This window comes from Ruditapes philippinarum, unplaced genomic scaffold (assembly GCF_026571515.1).
Source record: "Ruditapes philippinarum isolate M1 unplaced genomic scaffold, ASM2657151v2 ctg6141_1_1_1_1, whole genome shotgun sequence".
NCBI lineage: Eukaryota > Metazoa > Mollusca > Bivalvia > Venerida > Veneridae > Ruditapes > Ruditapes philippinarum.
This window is the reverse complement of record NW_026859376.1, coordinates 7,088-22,107: the sequence shown is the minus strand read 5'-3', so window position 1 is coordinate 22,107 and position 15,020 is coordinate 7,088. Positions and strand designations below refer to the sequence as shown.

Here is a 15,020-nt window from a genome sequence, read left to right as displayed (position 1 = left end):
TTGTTTTCCTGCATATCTTCCCCAGTTTGATTTATATAACTCCTGTCTACATGGCAGTGCTGCATTATCCCCTTTAGTAACACTTCTCGACTTCCACTGGTATTGTTTGATTTTATTGACCTGTTGATGCACACTATTCGCTCAGGTTTTGCACACATTATTCCCTCAGGTTTGCGAGATATGTTTACATTTTATTTGCATCTATATTATATACTGTGCATTTCATCGGAGTAAAATTCTACGTCTTACTTGGTCAAACTGTGCAGGTCTTTATTAAATTTTCTGAATTAACAACTATTTTTGTCTTTGTTTAAAAGACTTCTTTATTTTGGTAGTGTACACTGAATATAGATCATAAATGTCATTTCAATTCAATAAGGACAATACCAAACGATTTGCTTCACATTTTTCTCCGAACTAAGAGATAACCAATGGAAATAGTTTGGCTCCAACTACTGGCCTCTCTTTCTTGTCTTGTGGACCAAAGTGGGATTGAATATTTAAATGAGCACCTTAATGTATTCATAATTGACAGGTCAATAAAACCAGACTGAAGTACAATATAAACATCTGTTACTTTGTCCAGTAAGCCCACAGATTCCTGCCCTCTACTCGTGGTTAAAATTACTACTATGTAGTTTTTATTTCCTTTCTTAGCATTCACAAAATTGTCAAGGTTCACAACATTTGCTGATAAAGCATGTATAAAAGACTTGGAATCTGTCTGATTTTGAGCGTGTTTAAAGCCTGAAAAGCATCAAGGCTATGGAAGTTCTACAACTAGATTGCAAATGGTTCTACTGACAGATGGCACAGTGGTGTCCTTCGTCTTCACCCCAACAGTAAAGCATCAACACTCACTTCATCGAAGTAATTGAATCTAAATGTACAAGAAATGTATGCACTTGGAAAAAATTTATTTTCATATAGTTTACACAATATATTACAATCTTTTTAAAATCTTTTAGAGTATATGGTAGGTTAAAGAGATCACTTGTTTTTTTTTTTACTTTGACCTTTTGGCTGTGTCATTAAGTAAATGTTAATGTGTCGTGGAAAACACAAGTGCAGTTGTTGCCAGCTGTAAACCCTGGCTGCTCTCTCCTCATTCCTTCTCTATATACGAGACTCAACTAGCCATACCTGAAATAATTAGTGAAAACCACTCAATATCATGATAACAATTAACATGCAGAATATGTGAAGAAATACGTGCTACAATTTATAAACACTACAAATGTTAAATAAAAAAATCTTTTATCTTATCATAAATCCAGAATAAAATCTTTTTTTAAATAATTAAAGACAGGTTTGCAATACTTTACCTTCAAATTTAAATAAAGTTTTTGTTACAGAGATTTAATAAAGATCAAACCTAAACCAGATGGACACAATTTTCCCAATTTTGTAAAATTCTCTGTAATAATTCCAAAATATAAATCCACATATAGCTGGGTCTGCTTTAAACTCCAAATTTTCACTGATCCAAATAATACACTGATGAAATCTTCCAATTTCTTCTTTGTAAATTTTTCTTTTTAAACAGTTGAGTCTAGTTTTAGCAGGATAAAATACACTTCTTTCCAAATATTTTCTATACCACATTTTTTTCTTTCTCCATAAATACAAAAAGGCACAAAATCTGCTGTGTTGCAAATCTCCAGTATCCTCAAAAGAATGTGTGCTAAATTTTAGCAACTAAAATGACCAAAGCACAGGAATTCAATGAAGCTTTTCAAATAAATCCATGTTGTTGGATAGCTAATATGGGCTACGTAAGTGCATCTTCAGATTTATCAGTTTAATGCAAATTTATGTGAGTTTCAGTAAATAGGAAAAGATTATCAACAACAATTATTTCAATGTTGTTGAATTTTTTCTTGATCAAAGTTATTAGTATTTATGTGAACTAAATCGACTTTTGTTTTAAATATTGTTACATTTACAGTCACTTTTACAATTAGATTTTAAAGTCGTAAACTTATTTACGTCATTTTGTTTAGAAAAATAAAACAAAAAATTCTTACACATTTTATGCGATTCATAGAATTTCCTTAAAAATTCTAAATGACTTAATACATGGTTGTTTAGTGCTTTTATTTCTGTGTAATAATTATGATGCTTATATTTGTTTATGGGATGCCTCCAGGAATGTTTATATCAGAAAAGCTTCAAACAAGACCTGTTGTGAATAAATTATCCCTTTTACAAGACCCACTAGTGCAAAGCACCAAGTTTACCTTATATATGATCAGCATCTGGTTCTTTGCCGACCGTCAAGTGTTGGTTACCTCAACAGTAACCCCTTACCACATGCCAAATTATTTACATGATTAAATGAAAAAATTCGCAATTGACATCCATAAAATTGGATGCTGAACATAAATTACATATATCCAAAGCATAAACATGATTTGCTCAATTCGAGCAAAAACTCATTCTTTAAACAACACATTCAAAAGCTAAAAAATCCAAAAACATAAAATTTGTTAAATATTTTTTCAATACATTTTACATCTATTTTTAGATTATAAAATCGCAAATTTCATGTAGAGCGGTTTGTAAAATTTCAATTTCATTTTAAAAAATAATTTTCTCGCATTTTAGAAATGGCAAGAGATGGTAGAATGCCTGTGCGATGTAGAATCCTTCCTCAGTTTCTAGTAAGAAAGAGAGAAAGAAAAGAAATTACATAAATGATGTAATAACTATCAACATGCATATAAAGATAAAATACCATATCCTGGACTCTTCATTTTCAATTTCTAAATTAGAATATTATGTTTGAACTTAAAGGGACTCCACTGAGGTTCTTTTTACATTACATGTATGGAAGTATTCTTCAGAGATATGTATACCATTTTATGTAGGTCAGGACTTACAACTTGTGTGCAAAACTTTCAGATAATTCCCTCACCCTGTTTGTCCAAATTTATTTATAGTGTAAAATGTCACCAAATGAAAAGCATGGCAATGCTTTTCACTCAAAACGACTGAAAATTGCACAAAAAGATCAGTATTACCTTTAATTTTGAGAATATTTCTGTAGTATCCTTTTTCCAGAATTTTAAATGCTTTATTTGACGTATTTAATTATTTCAAATTTTCTATTTTAGGCTTTTCTTACCTCAGTGGAGCCCCTTTAATATCTTATATACCCTATTTGAAAAAAGTTTTGAACACTAAAAAAAAATCAGTCCATTTTGTATTGATACCTATATCTGAAAATGTGAGAGTCCAGAAAAGGTGAACACATATCTTAGTTGTAAAATCTTTACGCCTACTTAGCTTTTTTTTAAAAACTTTTCAAACATTTCGATTATCGATGAAAAAAATAACTCAAAGTGAACTTTATACATTTGACCTTTTCTTTCTTTCTATGGTCATGAATAAATATCTTTTAATAAAGTAGCCGATATTACACCAATTTAGTGATAAAAAGGTCTAAAAACAAAATTTCCGAAACAAAAATTAAGAACCATGCTCTTTATTCCATAGAATGACAATACTTCATATGTACTTTCACACGATTTACATATTAGATTAATGTTATGTATATAAAAAAGAAAATAACGATGCCAAATGAAACAACAGTGATGAATACGTACTACATGATCTATGACAAACTACACTAAACAATGCATTTGATATGAAAATCTGAACATGTGACAATATATTTCAGCAACAAATGGTCCTTCAGAATCAATTATCAAGTGCATTTAACTAAAAAATCAATTTTAACCGATACAAAATTTTTGTTTATTTTTTCGATACCTTTCGATAAAATTTCTATTTACAAATCAGCAAATTATTTGATCAGTTTTTCTGATTCAGATTTATGCTGCGCTTAGGACGTGGATCTGCCAAAGTTATTTTAATGAAAAAGTTTAAAAATCGAGGGAACATTCACTTATTTCTAAATACCAGTAAAATCCATTTCTCACTTATATATGATTGGTAGACTCCAGCAGATGATGCAAGGTTTGTAAGTTAAAAAAGACCATATGCAGTAGATGGCCAAAAGTTCAAAATGGATAAAAGTCACAAACTTGACATTTAAAATGCCAACCCTTTCCTGGGTCTAAACATAAACAGGCTCACTGGAGTGAAAACCACACTGACTGTTAAAAATTTTCTAAAGGTATGGCTATTTACAAGTGGTGCTCTATCAGTCTCAGCTTTTCTATTTGCTTATGGATTTAACGGGTTGCTAAGTTATTTTAAATACTCAATCAACCCCAATTTTGACCATACGAGTCCTGGTACCACTGAGCATCCCCCTCACCACTGTAACCCGCACCATACCCACTTTGACCAAGAGGTTGTTGGGCAATGGGCTGTGCTCCCCAGTCAGCGCCAGTGGCTCTTCGCTTTGCCTGTGCTCCAGCTGTTGCCTCAGGAGCCTTCCGCTTGGCCCCTCTGGGAGGAGTCTGCTGGCCTCTACCTGGTCCTCCAGCCCCTCTCCCTCGCATCATGGCGACCCGGCCTCTGGCAGCTCCACGCATACCCCGCGCAGCAGCTGGACCCCCTCTAAGTCCACCGCGCGGTGGCACCCCTCCTCGGCCTCGACCGGGCTGCCAAAGACAAAACACAAAATTTTAAATTAAAGCTAAGTTTTCAGAAATCAACATAAATACACAAGCACACCCTACTGCAACAAGTTTAATAAAGTCATAAATTCAATGTTTGTACATAAAAATATATACACAGCCTTAAGATTTATAATAACATTTTTCAGAAATATATTCAGTTGTTCAGATTAATCTTCCTTTTTGTACAAGAACACCACAGGTTTGATACTTACTGGTGGCATTGGTCCACCTCGGCCACCACGTCCACGAACTGGTGGAGGTGCATAACCCCCATAATAATCAAATCCATCCTCATACCCATAACCATAGTAATCATCATAAAAATAGTCTGAAATAAAAATTATAAAATTTTGTTCACATTTAAAATACAGGTCCATTTCAAATACTATCGTTATGTTTATAAAAGTATTCATATCAATTAATTAATGTGTAAAATACAACAATAGGTGAATATCATCTTTGTTTTTACCTGGCGGTGGCATTCGTCGTCCCATTCCACGCATCAATGGTGGTGGCCCTCTTTGCATCATTCCTCCTGGTGGTCCATAGAAGTCATCAAATCTACATTACAAGAAATGACATTCAGTAATAAAGTAACTCATTTTGCCAAGGGTCAAGGGTGAAATTTTAATATACAGGCTGAAAATACAACAAATTTTAACATTTTAACCAACGATATTGATCACCAATCTGTTAATAATGAAAACCCTGATTGACCCTAAAACTGGCTTCCCAATTTCAGTATTTAGACCCCAGAAATATGTCCCCTACAATAACAGAGGCAGATGGATATCAAATTATGAATACAAATAGGTGATAAACAGTATTATAATTTTCCTTTAATATTTACAATAATAAATATATATAAATTACCCTCCTTGTCCTCTCATGCCTCCCATCATCCTCATTTCACGACTTGCTTGTCTTTGTTGCTTCTTTTTGTTTTCAGCTGCTGGTTTAGCGAGGGACACTTCAATGTTCAATTTTCCAAGAGCCTGAAAGTATACAACAAAACAATCTTTGTCAAGTTTATGATTACAATGTTCACTAAACAACAGACTTATGTAGCATGTATTTTTCAGTCACCAATTTTTTTACGGTATCAAAAAGAACTCTGTATGAACAATTCCACACCTTCAGACATTATACAATCGAACATTTCCATGCATTCAACAAGCATTACACAATCAAAGAACACTTAAAACAAGACTTACAGATCCGTTCAGTGCCTCCATAGCTGCTACTGCTCCTTCACGTTCTTCAAAGTGTACAAAACCATAGTCTTTGATCTTTTTGACACGTTCTACTGTACCATGCTTCTCAAAAGCCTCTTTCAAACCTTCCTCTGTAACATCAGCGGTCAGGTTCTTCACATACAGGACTTTCACCTGGCAGATAAGAAACAACAAAATTATTAGAAATTGTTTTGATCACTGCAAATAAAATGGACAAGTAGTAAACAAGCCTGTTAAACCAGGAGACTGACCTTTATATTACAGAGAAATTTAATATTTTATACAATAAGATGCCAATTAACCTAATCTATAAATGTAAATGATGTAACACTTAATACTATGCAAAGTCCAATTTAATCAATTAATTAAAACTGAAATGCAACATTACAATGTCTGACTCTGTAAACTATGTATTACCATCATGTGACACTATTTAGAGCAGCACAATCTGGCAAGAAATCAGAATTGCTTTACACAGATAGCAGCCTCCATATCTACTAAGCTATGAAGGACCTGGACTGTGATTTGTAATCAACCTACAATATCAATTTTTCTCAGCAAATTATCGAAACAAATAATGACTAGGTTCATTAATACAGATTTCATTTCTGTCAGGCCATGCATGCCTTTATTTCTTTTGTTCCAAATGTAAGCCATGTATCTAGCAGAATGTTTTTGTTTCATTTTACGCCTTTTCCCCAACAGTATTTCAGTCATATATGCGGGTAGTTTCCTAACCATCGTTCCTGGAGAGTTACGCCAGTACTAGACTACCTTCCTCCATGCTAAACTACCAAAGCATCTCCTGGGGATTGAACCCACGCCAGAGAGATAACTGGATTAGAAGTAATCGACTCTAACCCCTCGACCACGGAGGCGGTCTCTAGCAGAATGTGTAGAGGTACAAAAAGTACATAATAAATACATGTATGAGACCTAAGTAACTTTGCGCTATTAAATGATACTATTATAAGTACCATTCCTAGACAAGAATCAATGTTAATTTACACAGATAGCAGCCTAAATAACTACAAAGCTATGTAGGACCTGGACTGTGATTCAAGTCATCCAGCAAATGGCATTTATATTACAACAATCCAGGAGAACACAAGGTCTAAATAAGTTCATTCTTCTTTAGAAATAAGTCTGGCACTTCAGTTCCAACAGGCCAAGGGTTAAAAGTTATTGTATACCTTTGACATTGTTTCATCATCTGGTTCCTCTACAGGATCAGCCCAGTCTACAATAATATCACAGTTCCATACTTTTACCCTGCCAGACATCAACTTCCTCTTGGCTGTTGAAGCACTTTTATGAGAATCATAGTCCAAGAAGGCAAAGCCTCTATTTTTCTGATTGTCTTTTTCTACAGATCTGTAGATTATTACATCAATCAAACCCTCTGCAACAAAAATAAATACATCATTCAAACATTGGTGTAATACACTAATCAAGTTTAAATTCTTTGACCTGATAATGATACTATACAGAGATATACAATAGTAGATTTCCTTCAACTAGTCCATAAATTAGCCATTTAATATTAATATTTAACTAAACCTGCTGCAATTAAATCCAAGGTTTTCCTTCAGCAAGATTAGATTATGTTTCTTTCAACACATTTTAAGTCATACCATTGGATAGTCTATTTAACCAACTTTCCTGAATAACTTTAATAACAAATTTCTTTGCAAATGATAATTTCTACTTTGAACAGAATTTTGGGACTGTTGGAAATCGTTTGTCATAAGAAATTTGGCCTTGTTAGAAGATTGGATACAGACTATCATCTCACCATTGGGCTATGCTGGTATACCCAAGTTATAATGAAAATTTTAACAGCAAGTACCTGTTCTTTTTGAGAATTCTTCTTTGATTTCCTCTTGTGTCTTACTTTTTGGAATGTTACCAACAAAAAGTCTCTGATTGGCTATCGAGATATTTGCCTTTAATGTTTTTCCTTTCTTTACTTCATACCCTTCCAACTGAAATTCAATGATTAGTCTTAGAATTATTTGACAGAACTTTTCAATAACATTGTAAAGCGACATACTCAGCATCATGTACTAAGCTGATAACTTAGTAAAGCAATTCTTTCACACTTAATTTCCACCAGGAGTTTACTACACAAGTTTCTTTTTCTTTTTTCTAAAAAAAATTAAATACAGAACTTTGCAGCTATCTCTTGTTGTACTTCAACCACAAATGTGGAGTTTTTGCAATTTTTTCGCTTGTTTTTTCCCCCCTAATATTAACATTTATTCAAAGGGAAATTTACAAACAAAGATGTTAATGCTATCAAATAATTTAAAGAATAACGAAATAATCTTCAACAAAATACAAGCACCATGATTCTCAGACTCTCTTAACAGTCACTTACCTTCTCAACACAAGCTTTTGCACTAGACTTGTCAGTAAATGTACAGAAAGCATAACCCCTACTAAACCCAGTCATAGGATCCATCATTAATCGAAGATCCCAAACTTTCCCACATTCTTCTACAAGTGGTATAATCTCATCTTCAAACACATCTTTTGGAATTTTGCCAATAAAAACCTGTTTAAAATAATTAATGACATTATAATAATAAAACAACAATTTACACGAGAGTAAAATTATATAATTCTTAGTTTTAATCATTTTAACATTATCCCATTTTCCCTTTACCTGACAAGTAAATACACAATAGTTAAAACTTACAATCCCCCCCCCAATCTAAATATATTCTGAAATTCAGAGAAAAAAGTTAAACTTACCTCATGCCCTGGGCCAGGCTGTGTGCCTTCCCAACCAGGTGGAGGTCCACCATACTTTCTTTGACCAGTAGTCACATCTAAAGTGTATCCAGATTTATCAAGTATTTCCTGAAATCATGTTTTGAAAAATCATGTCTTTATCTTGCAAAATACTTTTATTTTCCTTTAAAGATTTGACCTTAAAATACTATTTTCTTAATATTCAAAGCTTTTTATTACTGGTGCCCTGCTATAGGTTCCAAAAAGTACCTTGCAGGTCATAAATCTGAAACATCATTTTGCTTTTTCTGTTCTATGCTAGACCGGTCAGTGATTTAGTTATTTTGTACAGAAGTCATAAAACAACTTTGTTTACATTTTGCTACCTTTACTACAAATTATTTTACATTCATTTCCAACACTTCCTTTTACCAGTGATAATGAAATGATATGCTTATATCCATTAATTAACACATTCTATTTGTCTCTTCTAAACAAAAACAAGAGGGCCATGATGGCCCTGAGGTCGCTCACCTGTATATTGCCCCCGCCCCCCCCCCCCCCCCGGGCCAATTTTTACCCCCAGGGCTTTTATTTGAACAGACTTGGTAGACACCCATAAGAAGATGTTTCATGCTAAACATCTAAGTTCTAGCTAATTGGGTTTTTTAAAAGAAGATTTTTTAAGTTGTTTACTATACACATATAGTTAAAAACAATAACACCCCTGGGGCAGGGCCAGTTTTGACCCCCGGGCTTTTATTTGAACAAACTTTGTAGATATTTACTTAAAAATGTTTCATGTATAATATCTAAACTCAAGCTATTTGGGTTTTTTAAAAGAAGATTTTTAAGTTTTTGCTATACACATATAAGGAAAATCAATGACCCCCCGGGGCGGGCCAGTTTTGACCCCAGGGCTTTTATTTGAACATACTTGGTAGACACCCATTAGAACATGTTTCATGCTAAATATCTTAGCTCTAGCTCTTTGAGTTCTTTAAAAGAAGATTTTTTAAGTTTTTACTATATGCATATAGGGAAAATCAATGACCCCCCTGGGGCGGGGCCAATTTTGACCCCAGGGCTTTTATTTGAACAAACTTGGTAGACACTCATTAGAAGATGTTTCATGCTAAATATCTTAGCTCTAGCTCTTTGGGTTCTTTAAAAGAAGATTTTTTAAGTTTTTACTATATGCATATAGGGAAAATCTATGACCCCCTGGGACAGGGCCAATTTTGACCCCAGGGCTTTTATTTGAACAAACTTGGTAGACATTCACTAGAAATTGTTTCATGTCAAATATCTAAGCTCTAGCTCTTACAGTTCTTTAAAAGAAGATTTTTTAAGTTTTTAATATATGCATATAGGGAAAATGAATGACCCCCTGGGGCGGGGCCAATTTTGACCCCAGGGCTTTTATTTGAACAAACTTGGTAGACACTCACTAGAAGATATTTCGTGTCAAATATCTTAGTTCTAGCTCTTTGGGTTCTTTAAAAGAAGATTTTTTAAGTTTTTACTATATGCATATAGGGAAAATCTATGACCCCCTGGGGCAGGGCCAATTTTGACCTCAGGGCTTTTATTTGAACAAACTTGGTAGACACTCATTAGAAGATGTTTCATGCTAAATATCTTAGCTCTAGCTCTTTGGGTTCTTTAAAAGAAGATTTTTTAAGTTTTTACTATATGCATATAGGGAAAATCAATGACTCCCTGGGGCGGGGCCAATTTTGACCCCAGGGCTTTTATTTGAACAAACTTGGTAGACATTCACTAGAAGATGTTTCATGCCAAATATCTAAGCTCTAGCTTTTACAGTTCTTTAAAAGAAGATTTTTTAAGTTTTTACTATATGCATATAGGGAAAATCAATGACCCCCCGGGCCGGGGCCAATTTTGACCCCAGGGCTTTTATTTGAACAAACTTGGTAGACACTCACTAGAAGATGTTTCATGCCAAATATCTTAGCACTAGCTCTTTGGGTTCTTTAAAAGAAGATTTTTTAAGTTTTTACTATATGCATATAGGGAAAATCAATGACCCCCTGGGGCCGGGCCAATTTTGACCCTAGGGCTTTTATTTGAACAAACTTGGTAGACACTCATTAGAAGATGTTTCATGCCAAATATCTAAGCTCTAGCTCTTACGGTTCTTTAAAAGAAGATATTTAAAGATTTTTCTTTCGGTTGCCATGGCAACCACAGTTCTGCATGAAATGGAATTCTTTGAACAATCTTGATAGAGCTTCATACAAAAAGTATTCCTGCCAAGTTTCATTAACATTGGCCTTGCGGTATCATAGAAGATGTCCTTAAAATATTTAAAATGTGGACGGACGACAGACGACGGACGCCATTTGGTTGGCCATCCTAAAAGCTCACCTGCACTTTGTGCAAGGTGAGCTAAAAACAAAAAACAGTTTGTTTCAGTGAAAATAATGCAAACAATAAACTCTATATTTGTTAAAATGATTTTTTTTCATGAACAAAAAAATAACTACCTAAACTTTAAGGACTACTTAAAACTGAATTCAAACATATTCTGAATGTTTATAAAAATATCTGATCTACAGCAAAGCAATAATGAATAAATTTGAGTTCCTTTCAAGATTTCTACAAGTTGAAAATGCACATCATTTAAACTTATACAACAACTTACCTTTAAAGAGGTTGAAAATGAGTATGACTATGAGGCCATCCTTAAAAAAATGTTTGTTTGCAGTAACGCGACCGACTCACAAAATTTGCCCCTACTCAAATTTTTTTTCATGGTCTGGATAAAATAAATTATTTTTTTTGAATCAGAAAATTATGCCTTGTGCTTTGTTTTCGTTCTTTTAAAGGTAAATAGAAGAAATAAAATGTAGTTCTTATTAAATTAGAATTCAGTTATCAATTTATTAATTGTTACCAGATTATCAAAGCATATATTGTCCAGCATTTTGAAATTCCATGTTTATTTGGGAGTACAGTTCAATAAAAAAAAAAATAATAAAAAAATAAATCGACCTACCTACCCACCTTGAAAATTCTGGGTCGGGTTACTGCAAACAAACATTTTTTTAAGGACGGCCCGATTTAATGAAGTATTTACCTTAATTTTATCTGGATTTTTTTTGAATCAGAAAATTATGCCTTGTGCTTTGTTTTCGTTCTTTTAAAGGTAAATAGAAGAAATAAAATGTAGTTCTTATCAAATTAGAATTCAGTTATCAATTTATTAATTGTTACCAGATTATCAAAGCATATATTGTCCAGCATTTTGAAATTCCATGTTTATTTGGGAGTACAGTTCAATAAAAAAAAAAATAATAAAAAAATAAATCGACCTACCTACCCACCTTGAAAATTCTGGGTCGGGTTACTGCAAACAAACATTTTTTTAAGGACGGCCTGATTTAATGAAGTATTTACCTTAATTTTATCTGGATCTGGACCTTTGGGTGCAGCATTTGGTCCACCACCTTTACTTTTTTGTCTGAATGTTTTCATCTGACCACAGAGGAAAGCACTTTTGTTTGTCACATGTTCAAGACTACTCTCAGTAAACTGTTGAAGTACTTTGACAGCATCATCTGGGTTGAATTCTTTCAGGGCATCCAGGGCCCTTTCATCAAGTTCTGAATGTGAAAGTTTGCCTGAAAATGGAAACGTAAAAGTTTATAACTTGAAAATTGTATCGAAGTACACATTTCAGTCAACTTTAATATTTATGCCTGGGATCAAAAATATATTCTGGACAAGTAGCTTCAAATTTCTACTTCACCTGCATTTTGTGCATGATTACCAACATAAACTTTGTCAATACCAGTGGACAAGTGGAATTTTCAATCCCTGCAAGATTATTAACAGCAGCTGATACAAGTTAACCATTAGTTACTGCTACACTAACACATTACATAAATTAAATAAACAGAAACACTCAATTATACCATAATTAGCAAAATAATCAAATACACCCACTGACTGTCTCTGTATGAACTAGAGTTGTTTCCCTATCTTCTAGTTAAATCAATATCTCTAATGCTAAAACAATACAAATGTAGTTGTTTTAAACTGCTATACTGGGGCGCTTTTAATGTCCCATTTTAAAACTTATTACACCGATCTTAGCTTCATCTCAGTATATATTTCAACAAATCATTTGACATAAAGGTATTTAAATTTACGGTTAAACCTACCACAAGTCAAGACAATTTTACATACGATTTAAACAGGGAGACACTCAACCAGTTATCTTTACTCACAATTCTACTGGTAAGAATAGCCTGTCGTCTATTAGTTCGGAAAGTGTCAATTGGAGTATTGTTCAATTATAAGTACCTGTTGTATAAATGTTTTCTAGCTCTGATGCAACTTTTTTTGAAATGCCATATTCTACCAGGAATTTGTATTCATCAGAGTGTAACAAGTTGTCTTCTTCTTCCTGATCCATTTCAGCTTTTACACCATTTTCAGTCATCTGAAATTTTAATTAAAAAATTTATTTCAAGAAAACAAATTGAAACACATTCATTAATGGTCCAAATATTTAGACGTAACTGCAGATTTGAAGCACTAAACATATGAGTATAAAGTACTTGCAAGAAACGCAGACATATTAGATATATAGTGAAAATGAATTTTGCAGGACTTATATATTTCTTTTATTAACAGTAAAGAACATAGTAAAATGCAGCAGCATGCCCAGAAACGCACAAACGTGCGTTTTTCATGCAGAATATACAATGAGTACACAAATTTATCAAAGTATGTGCGTCAAAAAAACACATTTTTTGCCGATGGTAAATGAACTAAATCGCAATAAATTTGTGGCCTGCAACCTATAGGAAAATAGCCAATATAAAGTGGCCGGGAACCTAAAACGCTTGACAAATTCTAGCATGGGGGTGTTACGTCATAATACTGTAAATCATGGTTGACAATTTTCTGAAGAGTTAATAGTCAATTATTTATGTTGCAGACTGTTTACCAGTATTTATCTCAAATAATTATGTATGAACCATGCACTGACGACAAAACTAGGGTTTTTTAATCGGACAAAAATCATAATCAATCATCGAAAATAATCGAACAACCCTTTTCGATCCTATATATCCTATATTGTCTGCATAAGCGTCTGCGTTAAAGCCTGTGCCCATTTATGCCCTGTATTAGTTCTGGCTTCCATAACCCTGTATGTCCTTTTATTTTGATGTTGTGCGACAGTAAAGTTATGGGTCAACCCTATTTGCAAAGGCTACCAGAATTTTGGCAGTTTGTTTGCCGTACATAAAAACCTATTATAATCACTCTTAATTAATCAAATTTGGGTCAAATAAAAATACAATTTGATAATCAAATCAATTTTGAATCAATTCATTTTCGTCTTTAAATGAAACTTCAATGACATTGTGTACCAAACTATTTGTTAGGGAAATATGAAGATATGTTTACCAATAAGGAGTCTTTCAAATGAAATCTCAAGGGACTTCAAGTTAAGGGAATTCTAGCATCTATTTTTAGTAACGGACCATACACTATTTTTATTAAGTGTACAATTTTAAATAAAAACAAATAATTCATGAATCATCACTCCCAACATGTTTTTGGTATAATGTTCGTATTGAATAAATACACCGTTATTCATAATTGCAAAGTCAGGTTTCCATTTAAAAATAGCATTTGGGTCATGGGTCACCAAATGTCATGCAAAGGTAGCCGAACCTAAATTCTCGCTAGTCACATGATAACAAGCAAATTCGTTGAATTTATATGAAGACATAAGGCTTTATTTATATATTAATCATGGCATAAACAGTAATATTCTTTGAACTTGATAAATATTCAGGGCAATAACAGGGCCATAACTTTGTGTTAAATAGTAAAATCTGGAAATGCCAATGAGATGTATGCATACTACATAACTAATCAAGGGCCATAAATCTGAGTTATAAGTATCTGACTGGAACAAGGCGACTATATGCATATCTCCTCTTAGTATCCCATAAAGTTTCATTGAATTCCAGCCAGTAGTAGCAGAGAAGTAGCGAGGAAAAAATATTTTTCTATATGGATACTGCATAAGTAATCAAGGGCCATAACTCTGAGTTAAAGTGTCTGACCGGAACAAGCCGACAATATGCCCATCTCCTCTTGGTATTGAAGGTTCCCATAAAGTTTCGTTGAATTCCAGCCAGTAGTTGCAGAGAAGTAGTGCGGAAACGATTTTTACTCTATATGCATACTACATAACTAATCAAGGGCCATAACTCTGAGTTAAAGTGTCTGTCCGGAACAAGCCGACGATATGCGCATCTCCTCGATATTGATGATTCCCATAAAGTTTCGTTGAATTCCAGCCAGTAGTTGCAGAGAACTACTCCGGAAATGATTTTTACTCTATATGCATACTACATATCTAAGCAAGGGCCATAACTCTGAGTTAAAGTGTCTGACCAGAACAAGC

At 33.6% G+C, this 15,020-nt stretch overlaps 1 protein-coding gene across 2 annotated transcripts; it reads right to left on the bottom strand.

Moving 5' to 3' along the window:
• Window positions 1–3,471: 3,471 nt before the first annotated feature.
• On the bottom strand, window positions 3,472–13,054 carry LOC132756295 (heterogeneous nuclear ribonucleoprotein R-like). 2 transcript variants are annotated; one of them, XM_060747328.1, is made up of 11 exons: window positions 12,896–13,054; window positions 11,987–12,210; window positions 8,585–8,692; window positions 8,208–8,384; window positions 7,677–7,812; window positions 7,021–7,229; window positions 5,807–5,980; window positions 5,466–5,587; window positions 5,062–5,153; window positions 4,805–4,920; window positions 3,472–4,574 (listed from the first exon to the last, which is right to left on the bottom strand). In XM_060747328.1, exons 1-11 carry the CDS (start codon window positions 13,032–13,034, stop codon window positions 4,233–4,235), a joined length of 1,839 nt encoding a protein of 612 aa, XP_060603311.1. In that variant the 5' UTR covers window positions 13,035–13,054; the 3' UTR covers window positions 3,472–4,232. The 2 variants fall into 2 exon arrangements, with proteins under 2 accessions (XP_060603311.1, XP_060603312.1); XM_060747329.1 differs by having other exon boundaries at window positions 4,394–4,584.
• Window positions 13,055–15,020: the final 1,966 nt, after the last annotated feature.